Consider the following 20,534-nt stretch of genomic DNA (forward strand, 5'->3'; position numbering starts at 1 on the left):
AATAGTAGTACACCGCTCACCCACCACTGTATAGCATTGTGCTCTGTGTCGCTGCTGGGAACAGTAGTACACCGCTCACCCACCACTATATAGCATTGTGCTCTGTGTCGCTGCTGGGAACAGTAGTACACCGCTCACCCACCACTGTATAGCATTGTGCTCTGTGTCGCTGCTGGGAACAGTAGTACACCTCTTCTCTGTATTACATTTATGACTGCATGCCGACAAAAAGCATGTTACCTGTGCAAAGAAAACAGACATTTCCCGCATTTAAAAACAGTTTTCCCTTTGAAACTTTAAAATCGATTTTCTCAAAAACTATAAGCTCTTTTTGCTAATTTTTTTTCCTCTTGTACCCACTCCCAAGGTGCACATACCCTGTAAATTTGGGTAGTGATGCTCAAATACCCCTTTTTAAAATTCGAGTTTGGTCGAATTCGAATAGTAAATTATTCGAGGTCAGTCGAATAGTCGAGTCGAATAATTTTTACTATTCGATTCGACCTCGGACTTCGAGCTCACTATTCGAGTCGGTATTCGAGCTCACTATTCGAGCTGACTATTCGAATTGGCCTTAAATAGCTTCCAACACTTGTTTTGAGGGTGAATGATGCAAGAAACATCTTTTTTTCCAAGTAACAACAGCAAGTGATTATGTGGGGATGTTCCTTTAAAAAAAAATGTGGAAAGAGAAGTTGTGTCCTTAATTTTGTTCAGTAGTGTTACTGTATATACTTGTTCTTCTTCTTCTTTATCTTTCTTCTTCTTCTTCTAGATCTTCTTCTTCTATATCTTCTTCTTCTTCTTCTTCTATATTGTCTTCTTCTTCTTCTTCTTCTTCTTCATCTTCATCTTCTTCTTCTTCTTCTTCATCATCTTCTTCTTCTTCTTCATCATCTTCTTCATCTTCTTCTTCTTCTTCATCTTCATCTTCTTCTTCATCTTCATCTTCTTCATCTTCTTCTTCTTCTTCTTCTTCTTCTTCTTCTTCTTCTTCTTTCTTCTTCTTCTTCTTCTTCTTCTTCTTCTTCTTCTTCTTCTTCTTCTTCTTCTTCTTCTTCTTCTTCTTCTTCTTCTTCTTCTTCTTCATTTCTTCTTCTTCTTCATCTTCTTCTTCTTTTTCATCTTCTTCTTCTTCTTCATCATCTTCTTCATCTTCTTCTTCATCTTCATCTTCATCTTCTCCTTCTTTTTCAATATCGTCTTCTTCTTCTTCACGTATTTCTCTTTTCAATTTTTTTTTTAAAGAAATGCAGCTATTTTTGAGCGTAACAAATAGCTGGTGGGCGCACGCATGTTGGAAGCGCCATTGTATGTGCTCCCTGGCAGTGGAAACACAAAGACAGCAGGAGGTAAATTCAGCAGCAGGAGGAGGAGGATGAGTGTGTGGCAGCAGGCAGTCAATGAGGCAGGCAGCTCGCCGTGACATAATAGCCCTGGTACCTAGCGGTGATACCAGGGCTGTAAATAAACACAACAGGAGGTCCCAGACAGCGGTCGTGCAGCCCACATTGTGTCCAATACACAACTGGGACAACACAGTTTTCAACCCGGGCACCTCAGAAAAATTAAACCTTTTTTTTTTTTTTAATGGTTTGTTTGGTTTTGGTTTTGCAACCAATATAGCTATTGTTTGACGTAATAGCTGGTGGCAGAGTGGCAGCAGAAGGTAATTCTGTGTACCCTGGCAGTGGGAAACACAGACAGACAGCAACAGCAGCAGGAGGAATGGAGGAGTAATGTGAGCAGCTATTGTTTGACGTAATAGCTGGTGGCAGAGTGGCAGCAGAAGGTAAATCATCTGTGTAGTGTACCCTGGCAGTGGGAAACACAGACAGACAGCAGCAGCAGCAGCAGGAGGAGGTATGGAGGAGTAGTGTGAGTGTGGCAGCAGGTAGGCAGCGTGACATAATAGCCCTGGTACCTAGCAGTGATACCAGGTCTGTAAATAAACACAACAGGAGGTCCCAGACAGCGGTCGTGCAGCCCACATTGTGTCCAATACACAACTGGGACAACACAGTTTTCAACCCGGGCACCTCAGAAAAATTAAACCTTTTTTTTTTTTTTAATGGTTTGTTTGGTTTTGGTTTTGCAACCAATATAGCTATTGTTTGACGTAATAGCTGGTGGCAGAGTGGCAGCAGAAGGTAATTCTGTGTACCCTGGCAGTGGGAAACACAGACAGACAGCAACAGCAGCAGGAGGAATGGAGGAGTAATGTGAGCAGCTATTGTTTGACGTAATAGCTGGTGGCAGAGTGGCAGCAGAAGGTAAATCATCTGTGTAGTGTACCCTGGCAGTGGGAAACACAGACAGACAGCAGCAGCAGGAGGAGGTATGGAGGAGTAGTGTGAGTGTGGCAGCAGGTAGGCAGCGTGACATAATAGCCCTGGTACCTAGCGGTGATACCAGGGCTGTAAATAAACACAACAGGAGGTCCCAGACAGCGGTCGTGCAGCCCACATTGTGTCCAATACACAACTGGGACAACACAGTTTTCAACCCGGGCACCTCAGAAAAATTAAACCTTTTTTTTTTTTTATGGTTTTTTGGTTTTTGGTTTTACAACCAATATAGCTATTGTTTGACGTAATAGCTGGTGGCAGAGTGGCAGCAGAAGAAGGTAATTCTGTGTACCCTGGCAGTGGGAAACACAGACAGACAGCAGAAGGGCAGTACACAGCAGCCCACTGTAGGTGTAAAATGTGTGGCTGCAGGCGACGTAATAGTCAAAGTGAACCAGGCTGGCTTAGTGAGCAGGAGCCAGGAGGTGGTAAAGGGTGGTAAGGCACATTAACGATGGTTCCGGCAGCCAGTTCATGTCCCCCTCTCGCCGACAACAGGGGCCAGGAACTCGCCTTCCACCCACGCCTGGTTCATCTTGAGAAACGTCAGTCTGTCCACAGACTTGTGAGACAGACGTGAGCGTTTCTCGGTGACCACGCCACCAGCTGCACTGAAGCAGCCCTCGGACAGCACGCTGGAAGGGGGGCAGGACAGCACTTCCAGGGCGTACTGCGCCAGCTCGCTCCAGATCTCCATGCGCTTGACCCAATACTCCATGGGATCAACAGGGGCATCGCTGTCAAGCCCGCTGTACGACCCCATGTAGTCAGCCACCATGCGGGTCAGGCGCTGGCTGTGACCGGAGGAGGATGCTGCTGCATGCATCTCCTCTCTAGTCACTGCTGCCGGAGCCTCTACAGTCCTGTAGAGCTCGTGGCTGAGAGACAGCAGGTCTGTGGGGCGCTTGCTGCTGCTGGATGCAGGCACCTGCTGCTGCCTCTGTGCTGGCTGCTGGACAGTGGGGGTGGAAGGCTGGGGGAAGGCTTCCTCCAAGCGCTCAACAAGGGCCTGCTGCAAGCTCCTTATTTGTTGCGCTGGGTCTCCTCCTGCAGGCGGCAGGAACTGGCTCAACTTCCCCTTGAGGCGTGGGTCCAACATCATGCTGATCCAGATGTCCTCCCTCTGCTTCATCTGGATCACCCTGGGGTCCCTGCGCAGGCACGTCAGCATGTGCGCTGCCATTGGGAAGAGGCGGGCCACGTCTGCTGGCACATCGACGTCAGTGCTGTCCTCATCCTCCTCCTCTGCCGCCTCATCCTCTCTCCACCCCCGCACCAACTCAGCTGCGCTGTGCTGATCCCCCTCATCAGCAGCCAGGTCAGGGACCTCCACCAAGTCCTCCTCCTCCTCCCCCTCAGAGGTGGACTGCGCAGCTGGTTGCCGCTCCTGCTGGTCCAAGGCTGCCGCTCCCTGTTCCAGCAAAGCATCGAGGGCCCTGTTCAGCAGAGAAACCAGGGGCACCCACTCGCAGACCATAGCATGGTCCCTGCTCACCATGTTTGTGGCCTGCAGGAAGGGAGCCAGCACAAAGCACACCTGCTGCATGTGCCTCCAGTCATCATCGGGGACGATGGACGGGATGTTGCTGGTCTTGTCCCTTCTCTGAGCTGCGGAAACAGTGGCCAGGGCAAGGTACTGTTTGACAGCGTGCCTCTGTTCAACCAGACGCTCCAACATCGCCAGGGTGGAGTTCCAGCGAGTCGGAACGTCAAGGATCAGCCGATGGCGTGGCAGATCCAGCTCCTTTTGCACGTCTTCCAGGCTCGCACAGGCTGCAGCCGAGCGCCGGAAGTGACGCACAACATTCCTTGCCGTTTCCAGCAGTTCGCCCATCCCCTGGTAGGTGCGCAGGAACTTCTGCACCACCAGGTTCAGCACGTGGGCAAGACAGGGGATGTGGGTCAGGTTTCCCCTGTCTATTGCGGCAACCAGATTGGCCCCATTGTCGGCCACCACCTCTCCGACTCTGAGGCCTCTGGGGGTCAGCCAAATCCTCTCCTGCTCCTGGAGTTTGGCCAACACATGGGTTGCCGTCAGCTTGGTCTTCCCAAGGCTGACCAAGTGCAGCAGCGCTTGGCAGTGGCGGGCCTTCACGCTGCTGCTGAGGCGGGGGGTTTGGCCAGGTGTGCCGGAGGATGGCAGAGGATCGGAGGAACCTGCTGCAGTTCCCCTGACCCTGCGGGGTGGCACCACCCACTGTGTTGCTGCTGCTGCTGTGCCCGCTGCTGCTCTCCCATCCTCACCCCCTTCCACCAAGCTGACCCAGTGGACAGTGAAGGACAGGTAGCGGCCTGTCCCGAAGCGGCTGCTCCAGGAGTCCATGGTGACGTGGACCCTTTCACCAACCGCGTGCTCCAGCCCTCGCTCCACATTGGCCATCACAAAGCGGTGCAGTGCAGGAATGGCCTTGCGGGCAAAGAAGTGTCTGCTGGGGAGCTGCCAGTCTGGGGCTGCGCAAGCAAGCAGCGCACGAATGTCGCTCCCCTCCTGCACGAGCGTGTACGGCAGGAGTTGGGAGCACATGGCCCGTGCCAGCAAGCCGTTCAGCTGCCGCACGCGACGGCAGCTGGGAGGCAGAGCCCTAACCACCCCCTGGAAGGACTCGCTCAAAAGGCTCTGGCGTGGCCTTTTGCTGACACGGGAATCAGCAGACACAGCAGAGGAGGCCACTGAGGACTGGCTGCCAGAACAGGCCTCAGTGTCGGCGGCAGGAGTTGCAGAGGGGGGAGGAGCAGTGCGTTTCCGCACTCCTGCTGGTGCTGCTGGAGGAGCAGGAGGGCGGGTGGCTGCTGTTGCTGCTGCTGCTGCTGAAGGCTGTGCAGTGATGGGTGTGGTGCCACTGCCAGCAGCAGATGCCTTCAGCCTCTGGAACTCCTCATGCTGGTGGAAATGTTTAGCCGCAAGGTGGTTGATGAGCGAGCTGGTGCTGAACTTTAAGGGGTCTGCACCTCTGCTCAACTTCCGCTGACAGTGGTTGCAAGTGGCGTACTTGCTGTACACAGTGGGCATGGTGAAAAACCGCCAGATTGGTGACAGAAACTTCCCCCTACGGCATGGAAGCGCTGCTGCCTGTCTCCCTGTGGTGGTTGGGGGGGGGGCTTGGGTGCGGCTGGTGGTGGTACTGGCTGATGCTGCTGCTGCTGCTGCTGAGCCTGAGACACCAGCAGGCTGTGGGACGCTGCCAATGCTTGCAATGATGCGCCTCCTTGCAAGGCCCACAAGCGCATCCTCCTCCTCCTCCTCAGAGCTGCTGAGGACGACATCCCCTGGAGGTGGTGGCACCCAGTCTCTGTCTGTCACCGGGTCATCATCATCATGCCCCTCCTGAAACATGTCCTGCTGGGATGATGACCCCCCAAACTCCTCTCCTGATGCATGGATGGGACGCTTGACTGTCGCCACAGTCTTGCTGTCCAATCCCTCCTCCCCCAAAGTGCCCATCAGCATCTCCTCCTCAAAATCGCCAACAACAGCAGACAATACCCTGATGGTGCCTGGGGTAAAAAGACTGCTGAGTGACAGGTCGGCGACTGATGGTGAACTGGCCTCCTCCCCAGGCCCTGCTGGGCGGCTGCTGCGAACAGGGGTGGTGGTGGTGGTGGTGGTGGTGGTGGTGAGGGTGGAGGCCTCGGATGCAGAGCTGATGGCGGGCTGCTCATCCTCCGTCATGAGTTGCACCACAGTGTCTGCATCCTTTTCCTCAATGGGACGTTTCCGACCCGGCTGGAGGAAAATGGGAGCAGGTGCTACACGCTGCTGCTGCTGTGTCTCTGCAGCGTGAGTTGCAGATGCTCCTGCTGGGCGGCGCCCAAGGCGTCCACGGCCAGTGGCTATGGGAGGAATGTTAGCCACTGACGCTGCTGCTGCTGCTGCGGAACTGTGCATGGTGGCGCGCCCGCGGCCGCGGCTTGCCACAATGCTGCTCCCTCTCCTCCTGATTCCCTTGCTGCCCTTCCCCTTGCCCAAACCGCGCTGGCTGCCACTTCCAGACATCTTCAATGTTTTGGGCGTATAGACAAAAGTTTTTTAAAAGGGCGGGTGAAAAGTGGGGTACTTTAATGGAGTGGGTTGGTTGGTGAGGTGACTGAGTGAGTGTCCCCTAGTACAGTAAGTAAGTAGTAACAGTCAGGAAGTACAACTAGCAGTTACAATAATCAGTAGTAATCACAAGTAAATTTAGTGTGTGTACACTCAGACAGTGAGTGCACGCACGCAGGAGCTAGTAGCCTATGAACACAGTGACTGAGTGTCCTAGACTCCTAGTACAGTAAGAGTAAGTAGTAACAGTAAGTAGAACTAACTAATTACAATAATCAATCAGCGATCAGAAGGAAATGGAGTGTGGGTGTGTGTACACTCAGACAGTGAGTGCACGCACGCAGGAGCTAGTAGCCTATGAACACAGTGACTGAGTGTCCTAGACTCCTAGTACAGTAAGAGTAAGTAGTAACAGTAAGTACAACTAACTAATTACGATAATCAATCAGCGATCAGAAGGAAATAGAGTGTGTGTTGTGTGTGTACACTCAGACAGTGAGTGCACGCACGCAGGAGCTAGTAGCCTATGAACACAGTGACTGAGTGTCCTAGACTCCTAGTACAGTAAGAGTAAGTAGTAACAGTAAGTAGAACTAACTAATTACAATAATCAATCAGCGATCAGAAGGAAATGGAGTGTGGGTGGTGTGTGTACACTCAGACAGTGAGTGCACGCACGCAGGAGCTAGTAGCCTATGGACAGTGACTGAGTGTCCTAGACTCCTAGTACAGTAAGAGTAAGTAGTAACAGTAAGTACAACTAACTAATTACGATAATCAATCAGCGATCAGAAGGAAATGGAGTGTGGGTGTGTGTACACTCAGACAGTGAGTGCACGCACGCAGGAGCTAGTAGCCTATGAACACAGTGACTGAGTGTCCTAGACTCCTAGTACAGTAAGAGTAAGTAGTAACAGTAAGTAGAACTAACTAATTACAATAATCAATCAGCGATCAGAAGGAAATGGAGTGTGGGTGTGTGTACACTCAGACAGTGAGTGCACGCACGCAGGAGCTAGTAGCCTATGAACACAGTGACTGAGTGTCCTAGACTCCTAGTACAGTAAGAGTAAGTAGTAACAGTAAGTAGAACTAACTAATTACAATAATCAATCAGCGATCAGAAGGAAATAGAGTGTGGGTGGTGTGTGTACACTCAGACAGTGAGTGCACGCACGCAGGAGCTAGTAGCCTATGGACAGTGACTGAGTGTCCTAGACTCCTAGTACAGTAAGAGTAAGTAGTAACAGTAAGTACAACTAACTAATTACGATAATCAATCAGCGATCAGAAGGAAATGGAGTGTGGGTGTGTGTACACTCAGACAGTGAGTGCACGCACGCAGGAGCTAGTAGCCTATGGACAGTGACTGAGTGTCCTAGACTCCTAGTACAGTAAGAGTAAGTAGTAACAGTAAGTACAACTAAACTAATTACGATAATCAATCAGCGATCAGAAGGAAATAGAGTGTGTGTTGTGTGTGTACACTCAGACAGTGAGTGCAGTGCGCACACGCAGGAGCTAGTAGCCTATATGAACAGTGACAGTGAGTGTCCCTACGGGTACAGTAAGAGTAAGTAGTAAGTAAGTACAACTAACTAACAATAATCTATCAGTAATCAGAAGGAAATAGAGTGTGTGTACACACAGACAGTGAGTGAGTGCACACACGCAGGAGCTAGCTAGTAGCCTATAAACAGTGACAGTCAGTGAGTGTCCTACTCCTAGTACAGTATAACTACAATACTATTAGTAAAGGACAGCAGAAATACTGGTATAGATGAGAGAAATAAACAGAGGACAGCTGCCCACAGAGGCAAGGCCCCCCTGAGGCCTAAACCTGTAAGCTTGCAGCAGCTGCCTGTCTCTAATGTAACACACAAGCTACTAACTAAAATACAATGTCTAAATAACTAACAACAATATAGGTGTGTATAGGAGGTGTATGTGAGCAAAAACGCTAGGTAAATGACCACAATAGAGCTCTTGCTAAGCCAAAGCACAAAGGAGCAACTCTCTCTCTGTACAAGTCTCAGGCAAGCACGGAGAAACGGAACATGGCGGCCGCTATTTATAGGGTAGGGGCTGGCCAGGGTCCCCCTCTGTGATTGGCTGCCGTCAGAGGGCCTGGGAGCCCTCTGATTGGCTCTAAGGACATCAATCTGGGCTATGACGCTATTCGAGCTCGGTACCGAGCTCGAATAGCGCCGGGTTGCTCGAATAGCTCGAATAGTGAATGGGCTATTCGAGTGTACTCGGATAGCCCATTCGAATAGCTCCAGCTATTCGGAGCTCGAATACCGAGCTCGAATAGCTGAAAAAGAGCTCGAATATTCGAGCTACTCGAATATTCGAGCTCTGCTGAGCATCCCTAAATTTGGGGTATGTAGCATGTAAGGAGGCTTTACAAAGCACGAAAGTTCGGGTCCCCATTGACTTCCATTATGTTCGGAGTTCGGCGCGAACACCCGAACATCGCGGCCATGTTCGGCCTGTTCGGCCCGAACATCTAGATGTTCGCCCAACACTACCTAACAGTAGTGTAATTTTACATGTATCAAAAGAAAGAGCAATAAATTTCCTGACGGGGTTTCCAGGGGGTCCATACGCAGCCGCAGCGCTTTGGCCAGTGATTGATATACACACGCAATATGGCTGTATGAAGATCCCTGGCATTTTTTTCCCTATTTTCCCAATTTGTTTTTTATGTTTAGAGTGTGGGAATTTATTTATTTTTTTAAATTATGTGGGGTCCCCCCTCCTGAAACTTTTTAACCCCTTGTCCCCCATGCAGGCTGGGGTAGCCAGAATGTGGAGCTCCGACCGATTGGGGCTTCAAACCCTGACTATACCAGCTGCAAAAAAAGTCCCTTAATGCCGATTTTTGTTCCGGGATATCTGTTGGGGGGCCCCCTAGATTTATTTTGCCCTGGGGCCCCATTGTTGCTTAAACCGGCCCTGTATAGCGCCAACGCCTTCTGCTGTGCTAGAGGCGTAACTACTGGAAGAGCAGTTCCTGCTGTCACAGTACAAAATATACCTGGTTTCCCAGAATGCTCTGGGAGAGAGAATGTCACATAGCTAAACAGCCTAGGCTAAGCATAACAGGTGGGGGCTACATGTCAATTTACAGCGATATATAGATATGGGAAGTGTTTCCGATGCTTAAACCAGGATAAGTACTATAAAAGTAGGTATCCTGAATAATTTACTGCATTCTACTATATGTCACTATAGGGCCTGTTTAGCTTAGCCTGTGTCCTGATTTACTGTATAGTTAATCTTACGGTAAGCCACAACTTTTTCCTAAATCTTAACTGATACGCTTAGCCTAAACATGATCTATTACTATGAGACCCAGTCCCACAACACATTAACACTTACTTCAAATCTTTTTATACCTTCAAATGTACTTTTAAAACACACCTGCTCAGACAAGCCTATAATTTGCTGTACAGCAGGGGCGTCGCTAGCCCCAAAGATCAGTGGAACGTGCCCCGGATCTATTCTGAGGTGCCCCGGATGTCCCCCAGAGCAGCAGATGGCAGTACTCGCCTTTGGCCACTTGGTCTCTAGATTCTACAGACATGTTCTCTTCTGGGCTTCTCCCCCCTAGTGTCTGAGAATGAATCAGACACTAGAGCTCCCAGTGTCTGACTCTTACTGCCTATTTATGTGATATGCTGCATTTTTTTGTATTAATGGAGAGAGGGGCTTCATCCAACATTTTGCTGGGCAGGCCTACTTAGACTGCTGCTGAGTTCATGTAAATTTGGCTCCACCTATGATCACACCCACATTCTGTTGCATGGCCACACCCATTTTTGTCTGGCGTGCTCAAAAGTCCCCCGGACTTCTTAGGATCGTAGTAATACCCCTGTTGTACAGTAGGTTGCACTGCCTCATCTGCTGACCCCCGTGTCTCCTTTCCTAACATCAACCTACTACTCTCTAGGTTTAAAGCTTGCAAGGGCAGGGACCTCCTCCTAGTGTTTCTTATTCTGCTGTAATTTATCATATGTACATGTACCAGTATTGGTGATGTCTCAAACCAAACATTACTATGTATGTATTTATATTGCTGGATATCAAAACATATTTGAAGAGAAGCACCAACAAAAATATAAAATATACTAAAAACAATTTAAAAAGGGAAGTAGTGGTTGACTTTCCTCCCCAAAAGAACACTAGATTTTGTCAGTTTCAGACAAAAGATGCTCTTGGCGTTCTTAGCATATACTCTAGTTACTCCCATATGTGCCTGATGAAGCGGGCCACACCTGAGAAACGCGTTCCACCATCATGGAGAAGTCAAATAAAGCTATTTTTTGTCTGAAACTGGTAAAATGGAGTGTTCTTTTTAGCATATTTTATACTCTTGTTAGCATCTCTGTTCAAATAATTTTTGTTATACTTTGGTTCACCCTTGGTGGAGGGGTGTCATCCCCTAACTTCTATGTACAGAGAGTGACTTCTTCTACCTGAGTGGGGTCAGGTCTCATCTCCCCACCTTCTGAACACGAATGTATTGAATACTATTCTAACATACTACATAGACAAACGCAGGGGGGGATTACAGCTGCCCAGAATCCCCTCTCAGGTCGGTGCAGTGTCTGGGGACAGGCGCAAGTTGAGTCACCAGAATATCTGCAGGCATCCTGCAGCTCACAGCACCACCCCCTTTCTTTCCCTGCTACAGTTGACTTTGGATGTAGCAGCAGTGTGTGTACAGAGCATGGAGCAGCTCTGGGGAACTTAACCCCTTAAGGACCAGAGGCTGCTGGTACAGTAAACCGCTGCTTCCCGACGAATCGCCGATAAAATCTGCCGCTCCCGCCGGTCACGTCGCTATGTCCCCGACGCAGGCTGCTCTCTGCCATTGCTATGACGGCAAAGCGCTGTGCGGCAGTCAGGAGCCGCTTTCATTGGCTCCTGACCCTGTCACTCAATGTAAGCCAATGGGAACGGCTTACATGAGTGACAGGGCCAGGAGCCAATGAAAACTGCTCCTGCCCGGCTCACAGTGCTCTGCCGTCATAGAGGCGGCAGGGCACCACATTGCGTCGGGGACAGAGCGGTGAATGGGATGTAGAGTTTACGTCCAGTCATAACCGCAACGCCCCCTGCCTGCCGTAGATTTCAACTATGCCGGTCCGCAGGTAGTTAAAGGACAATTGAAGTGAGAGGAATATGCCTAGCTGTTGTTGTGGTTGTTGAGATTTGGAGCACTGCTGAGATTCTCTGTTTCATAGTATGAGAGGAGACGGTCGCTAGATTTCTTCGGTGTGGTTAACCTCTGCTACTGATCCTCCAAATTCAATTCTAAGGAGAGCAAAAAACTGGCACTAAATGCGGCAGGGATGGATCCCAGGTCACACTGGGCTTACCTGCGGCGTGCTCCAATGCAGTACACAGTCCAGGTCAAAAGAAGAAAAAGATGGGCACCGCTGCATAAAATACCCTTTATTGTGACCGGGTTGACACAATAGTTACAGCAGTAAGGGGAGGAAAGTTGACACCAACTATCTGGAACCTCAAAGCGAAGCTTATGGACCTCTTTGCCATAGCTAAAATTGATACCTTATTTCATAAAAAGCTCCAAATAGTTCTTGCGGCGATGGTAACCCTTCTTTGTGCACAACTTTTCTAGATCTGAGAGAAATAATCTTATGGAGCCATTCAAGTATATGGGTTCTTATGTCATGGAGGATCTCCTAGGACATCTAGGCCAACTGGCGATCACATCCTAACCCAAGATAGTATGCAGCCAAGCAGGGCAGGTTCTAGACTATTTGGTACTGCCTGAAGCAAACCTATGAGGATGCGCCCCTGGCACAGAACTGCACATGGAGAGGAGGCAGGGCTAGCCAAGAGCAGTGCATATTTAATTAAGGGGCGTGCCAGCACACACACTGACAGCAGGCTAGCTCTGTGCTCTGTGAGTCGGGCAGAAGCAGCAGCAGAGCAGAGGGAGAGACTGATAAAGATCAGCTAAGTGTAGAGCTGATGCTGCCCCCTACAGTCTGCTGCCCTAAATCATGTGAGTCAGTCTGCTTCATGGTAAAGCCAGTTCTGCAGCCAAGCAATATTCAGATCACCACTCATGCTGGGGACATAGGGAAAATAAAAAAAATGCTGTATATTCTCGCGTATAAGCCTAATTTTTCTGCATGAAAAATGTACTGAAAAGTTACCCCCTCGGCTTATATGTGAGTCAGTGGAGCAGAACGGATGGTGGAGCAGGATTTGTTACTGGCAGAGGAGCGTAAGGATTGTGCACTAGTGATCCTGCTCTTATCCTGCTCTTACTTAGTGTGCAAGCAACATGTCAGCGGTGCAATGATCAGGGATTCTTCCTGTGTGGCAATCACTGTCTCTCATATCTATGACGCCATCTAGTGTCTTCTTGAGACACAGCTGTATGATCCTGGGGCACATCTGGCTATGGGGAAGGAGGCTGACTTGTACTGGGGGAACATCTGGCTACTGTGGAGGGGGCTATATTGGGGAGAGGGCTTATGCATGACTCAATCACTTTTTCCTGGTTTCTGAGGGAAAAGTGGGTACCCCGTCTTATACACGGATCGGCTTATATGCGAGTACATATGGTACATGGAATTGAGAGATGAGATATGGGAATTTGGGTGGAGAGTCAGTTAGGTGTTGTAGTGGAGGATAGGGGTTGGTTTCCTGTTTTGGTATGTCCAGAATATCTGATTTCAGTTGACGTGTAATTTGTTGTAGACTCCGGCACGAAAAGCAGTTATATTATCGTACTCTGGGACTCCTTATTGTGGCCTGATGGTGGATTATTCTTGCTGCCTTTGCTCCTCTGTTATTTGTGAAATTGAATGAAATATTTTTGAAAAAAAATAAATTCATTGTAGAGCCTAATAAATCTCATGTCCTCCCTTTTTCTCTTGCAGGGGGTCTCTTCCCAAACCAGCAATCGCAGGAACATGCCGCCTTTCGTTTTGCATTATCGCAGCTGTTGGAACCCCCCAAGCTCCTGCCCCAAATCGATATTGTGAACATCAGCGACAGTTTTGAAATGACCTACACCTGTAAGTACCGAGATAAACTGTCCCACAGCCGCTCTGCCTCTTATAATGTCCTATTTCATTATTTTTCCCCCGCCGCAGTACCGGTCTGCTGGCAGCTCTCGTACGCTCAGTGCAGGAGGTGCAAATCCTTTTAGCTGTTTGCTGTGGCAGAACGCAAAACGCTTATCTTAATTAAAAAGTATTTACTAAAAGTCTCTTGGCTGAAAAGATAATGGAAAAGGAGATGAAAAAAATGCAGCGTGTTTATCCGCAAGAGAAGGCTAATTAAAGCTGAAGATCACAAAAAAAAAAGAGAACTTGACATATTATTTGTTAACTCGGAGTTGGTTAAAAGCAACGTCAAACAGCCATATCCCATATGTACAACTATGTCAGAACCGTACATCCAAAAAAGGCATACTACACATGCAAAAAGGGCAACCGAAAATGTGGACACCCGAATTATCGGCTACTAGAATATTCTACTAGTATGAGGTGCAAATTACGTTAATAAAATATCAGTAAATTATAAGAACCGATATTTTACTACAGCTAAACCTAACCCTATTGGCACACAGAACCCTCCCCCTACCTAGGCCTAACCACCCCCCCCCATGCCTAACCCTAACCATAGCCCCCCTCTGATGCCTAACCCTAGCCACACACCCCCTCCGATGCCTAAACCTAACCACATCCCCCCCTCTGATGCCTAACCCTAACCACACACCCCTGCTGCCTAACCCTAATCACATCCCCCCCCCCTCCGATGCCTAACTCTAACCACATCCCCCCCTCTGATGCCGAACCCTAACCACATCCCCCCTCTCTGATGCTTAACTATAACCACATCCCCCCTCTGATGCCTAACCATAACCACATCCCCCCTCTGATGCCTAACCCTAACCACATCCCCCCCTGCTGCCTAACCCTAGTCACATCCCCCCCTCTGATGCCTAACCCTAACCACACCCCTGCTGCTTAAACCTAGCCACACACCCCTCTGATGCCTAACCCCAACCACATCCCCCCTCTGATGCCTAACCCTAACCACACCCCCTTTGATGCCTAACCACATCCCCCCCCTGCTGCCTATTTGCCTAAACCTAGCCACACCCCCCCTCTGATGCCTCACACTAACCACATCCCCCCTGATGCCTAAACCTAGCCACACTCCCCCCCCCCCCTCTGATGCCTCACCCTAACCACATCCCCCCTGCTGCCTAAACCTAGCCACACCCACCTCTGATGCCTCACCCTAACCACATCCCCCCCCCTCTGTGGCCTAACCCTAACCACATCCCCCCTGCTGCCTAAACCTAGCCACACACACCCTCTGATGCCTAATCCTAACCACATCCTCCCCCTCTCTGTTGCCTAACCCTAACCACATCAACACCCCCCCCCCCCCCCCTCTGACTGATGCCTAACCGTTAACCACCCGTAGCTGCTCCCCACCACAAACCCACTGCAAAAAACAAAACAAAACAAAAAACAAATGCTAAATATTCATAGCAAAAACGTTAAATATCATGTATAGAAAAAACGCTCTTTATTGAGTGCTTCCTGCTATGAACAGTATTTGCATGGGCGTCTCTACGGCGGTGCCCAAACTTTCGTGGCTCTCCTGGGCCCCAAATTTCCTACTTCCCAGATGGCATTGTAACTATAGACATTAGATGGTCATTTCTAATCAGACAGTCTACTGTCTATGGAGATGTGGAGGGCCACCCAATAACTGCAGCCCAGGGGAGGATACCAATGACCATTCTTTGCAAGGATAGGCAGAAGTAGCCTCTGACACTTCCATGCTCATTGCTCAACCTCTCTTCATTGACATGGAGCTATAAGCTATAGGCTTGCTATGCACTAGCGGTGCTGGATGTAAGCCTGGCTACAGGGCATTGAAGAGATGATTTGCATATTTTGGAGCGATGCTTCATGGGAAACCACAGTGGCTCACTTAAAGCTGAATTAACACAAATACCTTCTGTTTTAAGAAGGCAATTATATATGACAAGAATGTGAACACTTAAAGAGACTCTGTAGCAAAATTTTCAGCCTTATTTCTTCTATCCTATAAGTTCCTATACCTGTTCTGATGTGGTCTGGATTACTGCAGCCTTTTCTAGTTGCACTGTCTCTGTAATATATCTAATCTTCTTTTCTTTGTCAAGCTTTGTTGAGCCAGAGAGGAATGCACTGCCTCTGCTGTGATGGGGAGAAGTTATGCACGCCCCCTCCACGCTCTGTGTGTGTGCGTTGTTTATTAGTCACAGACAGGTCTCTGCTCTCAATTTCAGCTTGTCTGAGGGGGGAGAGAGCTGCCCATGCTGAGAAACTGTGAGAATCCCTGACTGGAGTGCAGCAGGTCAGCGCTGTGGCCATAGAGGGGATGCTGGTTGTGGGACAGAAGGGAGATCAGATGAGTAACCTCATTTATATTTACTGCTCGCAACTCTACATAAAGAGAGAGGCAAATCTTCTGCTGCCTATACTGGGGAGAGGACTGCCTAAAACTGGGAGCATAGCTGGCTACATAAACTGAGGAGGGGGCTGCCTAATACTGGTGGTACACGGGCTACCTATACTGAGGAGGGGACTGCCCAATTATGGGCGCTCAGCTGGTTACCCAAACTGGGGAGGAGGAGGCTGCCCAATACTGGGGGCACACCTGGCTACCTGTACTAGGAAGAGGGGGCTACTTAATGCTGAAGGCACACCTGTCTACCTATAATGGGGAACAGGGATACTTAATTCCGGAGGTGCACATCTTGACGAAGCTCGCAAGTGGGCGGGCGCAACGCGTCAATGGGCAGGTGCAAATCTCCTTACCAGCGGCAGCTGTAGCAGCGTGCATGATGGATCAGCGTCTGCTATCCGAACTTCGAATAGCAATTCGGATATTTTTTTAAATCTGAATAGACTATCCGAGCAAACTTGGATTTCTCATCTAAAATCCAAAATCCGAGCGGATAGTTAGTTCAGATATCCGAGCAGAAGCCAAAATCACCTTCAATGGCAAAAATCCTTTTTGATGAGAGAGAGATTTTTTACCTTCCAAACCGATTTGGAAGCATTTTAAAGGCCGCTTCCGGTTTTCAATTCGGATATCCGAATCCGACCGGATAATGGGTTCGGATATCCGATTCTACTCGGATACCCAAAAGTTCGGATTCGGATATCCGATTCGGATCCGGATATCTGGGTATCCAAATCTATTCAGATTTTAAAAAGGGGTAACCGAGCACCACTGATGGTGTGGTATACTTGAATGAGCGCTCTATCATGGCCAGTTTGTAAATGATTTTAATTGCTTGGTCTGTGATTAATATGTACAATTTCCACAATAAAGCTGTTTTTGTATTTTTCTATACCTATGAGAGACCATGATTATTCCTCAAATTTTTGGATAGTATCACAATTTTTATGGTCACTCCCTCTGAATTGAGGTGGGGGCATAATATAATAAGGTGGTGGTCGAGTCAGGCAGCCCGTGATTACAATACTACTTAATTATGGGGGCACACCTGACTTCCAATACTGGGGGGATATTGGCTACCTCAACTAGGGGCCAAACTAATAAGAAGCTGTCATAAATGGTTTGGGATGGATGAAACCCTAACCCCCCCTCCCCCCCCTCCCTTAATGTAATGTAACGAGTTAAGGTTTAGATGTAAGTGCTAAGAAAGGTCAGAGGAACTGATGAAGTCGGAGGCTGTAACGAGCATCAGACAGACAAGGTCAGGATTAGACGATAGGTCAGAAGTGGCAGCAGCCAGGGTAGAGTCGCTAAACAGGCCGAGGTCATTGCTGGATGATCAAAATACAGATACAGTGTTCACTAAGAGAACTCGGGCCTTGGATCAGAATAGCAGCAGCCAAACAATACTCTGAGGCACCGGCCAGGTACATCGAGTCTCCATAAGTATTAACAGCTGCTAGCGATAAATAAATCATTATTAAATAATTAGCAACCTGGGAGGAACAGAGCGTGATCTTCCAGTATCTATCTCCAGGTGGTACGTGCTGCTCACCTAAACTAATGAGTCCTCAGTGGTACTGCCGTAATGGCTATGAGGACCAGGAGAAACTGACGACTGAAGGTGACCCAGCTAGCAACCAATATTAGCAGAGGTATGGAGACCAGAACCGAGATAGAACTTGTGTGAGGAAGGGGCAAGTCCAGCAAGAGCTAAAGAATGACCCTGCTAATCAGAAAATAACTCTTATAGTGTCCCCGAGGTGACATGTGATATGAGATAAACATGTGTATGTACAGTGCCAAACATAAGAACCAGACTGTTTTGCTTGCTTTTGCCTGAAAGAGTTAATTTCTAGGCTGGAAAGTGACAGCTTCTGTCTTGTGGATAGCTTGTCAGGAATACAGTAAACATTACTAACAAGCAAATTACAGCCATAAAAGTTTTCCTGGCAGAATACAACTTCTGAAAGTGGGGAAAGAGATAAAAATATTGACCAATAGTTAATGTATTTTAAGTCTGGGACACTTAATAGGCTGCCACTGATTAGAGACACCTACTTTGTTATTCTTAAAACATAAAAGAGAACCCTGGGATACCTGAATAGTCATTTTTAGGAGTAGGAAGATAAATTTAATTGTTTCTTATCAGTTTATTTTCACCTCGGGTTCACTTTAAAGGGCAACTATCTTAAAAAAGTGTAACATTATAAATACACTTGTATGCATATGTATAAAATGCACATTTGTTCCAGAATAAAATGCACCATAAATGTATTTGCGGAAGGTTGTGAAATCTGACAGACCTGAAGAGTTTTAGACTAGTCCATCTGTTCATAGGGGATTCTCGGGGTTTTCTTTGTTTTCAAAAGCACTTACTGAAGGGCGGTTGCTCAGTTCAACTGCCAACATAGGCCTCAATTCACTAAGATCATGCTGGAGAAAGTAAGGCAAGAGAAAACTTACCTCCACACAGTGAGAGAGTTAGCTTATCTCTTCATTCCTTATGTTACCTCCTCTGTAGTTAATTTACCTCCTCTGTAGTTATTTTCACACGCAGTTAATTAACAGCCCGTCTTTAACTCTGGAGTTGTTTTAAGGATTGGAGAGTTAACTTAAAGACAGAAGAGTTAACTTTAGGTTTGCCTGAGGTAAAAGGTTTCCTGAGTACTACATGCCTTATCACCATGGTAACAACTCTAGAAACGTTATTAAAGACAGGAGATAAGCTTAGTGAATTGAGGCCTATAGTGTGCAAGTGAGTAGGGAAGCTGCCTGGCATCATTGTATAGAGGGTTAGCCATAATACACAGCATCACATTTGCCAAGAACTGAACACATCAACCAACTATAAAGCATGGTGGTGGAGGACTAATGAGTTTGGCTTGTGCTGCAGCCACAGGACCTTGGCACCCTGGCTTGTGATTGAGTCGACAAGCCAATTAACTTATCTGTATGTTTTTGGGATGTGAGAGGAAACGGGGGTGCCCAGAGGAAACCCACACAGACACAGGGAGAACATACAAACTCCTTGCAGATGATGACCTTGCTGGGATTCAAACTGGGGACCCAGCACTGCAAGGCGGGAGCACGACATGATGGCAGGGATTACATTATAAGCTCCTCTGAGGACAGTTAGTGACATGACAGGGTTTACATTATAAGATCCTCTGAGGACAGTTAGTGACATGATGGCAGGGATTACATTATAAACTCCTCTGAGGACAGTTAGTGACATGATGGCAGGGTTTACATTTTAAGATCCTCTGAAGACAGTGAAGTGATGGCAGGATTACATTATAAACTCCTCTGAGCACAGTTAGCGACATGACAGGGATTACATTGTAAGATCCTCTGAGGACAGTTAGTGACATGATGACAAGGATTATATTGTAAGCTCCTCAGCGACACATTAGGTGAGCGACAGGCAGCTCTGAGATCACTGTAAGTGCATGTTAGCTGCCCCTTCATCCCCTGAGTGCCAGATCCGGCTGTTGGTAGCCGCCGACAGCTATGTGCAAATTCTGGGAACAGGATGAATATTCGGCAGGCTAACTGCTACTGCTGCCAACACCCTTGCTTTCCCGGCGCCCTAGGCCATGGCCTGTATGTCCTTGCCTGGAATCCAGCTATGACTTTGTGCACTTTAATACAGAAGAACAAAAGCTTATTTCAGCTCCTCCTTGTTCTGCAGGGTTCTACATCCTTTACATTTCTCCCCTTATGTATTAATGATTAGAGGCTTTACCGCTGTGACTCTAAAACTGACATTTTAATGCACTCGGCGGGTTGTCAAAGGTCAGTTTAGTCAATAATGTAAATAAATTGTCAGAGTTTTGTCTGGAAAAAAAAGAATAAAGAGAATGTGATTTCTGAGCTGTCTTCCGAGGTGATATTTAATTTACCTTCATGGTGTTTGAAATTTACAATTGTCTTCGAGGGAGATTTAATTACTTTCGGTTTCTGTCGCAAGATATGTTTTATATTAATTTGTATTAATCCATTTTAATGTGAAGGATTGCTGGAAATACGTTCTAAATATAGAAGTATCTTATTATACTAAATATTGAGGTACTTCTCAATCGTGAATTATGGACACCAAGACTTGGGAGTACAAAAGACCGCCTCCTGTGACAGTGACCTTCTTTATACTGATGGATTGTCACAGTGGGCGGGGACTTCATTCTGGGCTAGTCCGGCGTTTGCCTTCATTTCAATATTCTTTTTAGAAGGGACACCAGGAGCTGCCGTGAAGCTCCGCCCCCAAAGTTGTTTCAAAGCTCCGCCCCCAAATTAACAACGAAGCTATCCCCCTCCCCCCTCGTAAAAGGATTCTTTCCCCCTGCGGCTCCTGGTGAGTGGTGAGGTGATTTACATCACCCCTTCCCTCTTCATTGGAGGGGCTCCCTCTTTCTTACCACGTTAAATGGAGGGGGCTCTCTGGGTCAATATGCTGGGTGGGGGCTCTTTGGCTTCCTATACTGGGGAACTCTTTGGCCACTTATACTCGGGGGGGGGGGGGCTTTACGGTTACCTATACTGGGGAGGGTGTCTCTGGCTACCTATACTGGGGGAGGGGGTGTCTGACTAACTATACTGGGGGGGGCACCTATACTAGGGGTCTC

At 48.1% G+C, this 20,534-nt stretch overlaps 1 protein-coding gene across 4 annotated transcripts in view; it reads left to right on the forward strand.

Moving 5' to 3' along the window:
- Positions 1 to 20,534, forward strand: part of GRIA1 (glutamate ionotropic receptor AMPA type subunit 1) — a 468,260-nt gene that overhangs the window by 99,681 nt on the left and 348,045 nt on the right. For all 4 annotated transcript variants that reach the window (XM_068278380.1, XM_068278381.1, XM_068278382.1 and 1 more), the window contains exon 2: positions 13,314 to 13,451. In XM_068278380.1, the coding sequence (XP_068134481.1) occupies positions 13,314 to 13,451 (138 nt within the window). The remainder of the gene's footprint in view (positions 1 to 13,313; positions 13,452 to 20,534) is intronic.

This window comes from Hyperolius riggenbachi, chromosome 3 (assembly GCF_040937935.1).
Source record: "Hyperolius riggenbachi isolate aHypRig1 chromosome 3, aHypRig1.pri, whole genome shotgun sequence".
NCBI classification, from domain to species: domain Eukaryota; kingdom Metazoa; phylum Chordata; class Amphibia; order Anura; family Hyperoliidae; genus Hyperolius; species Hyperolius riggenbachi.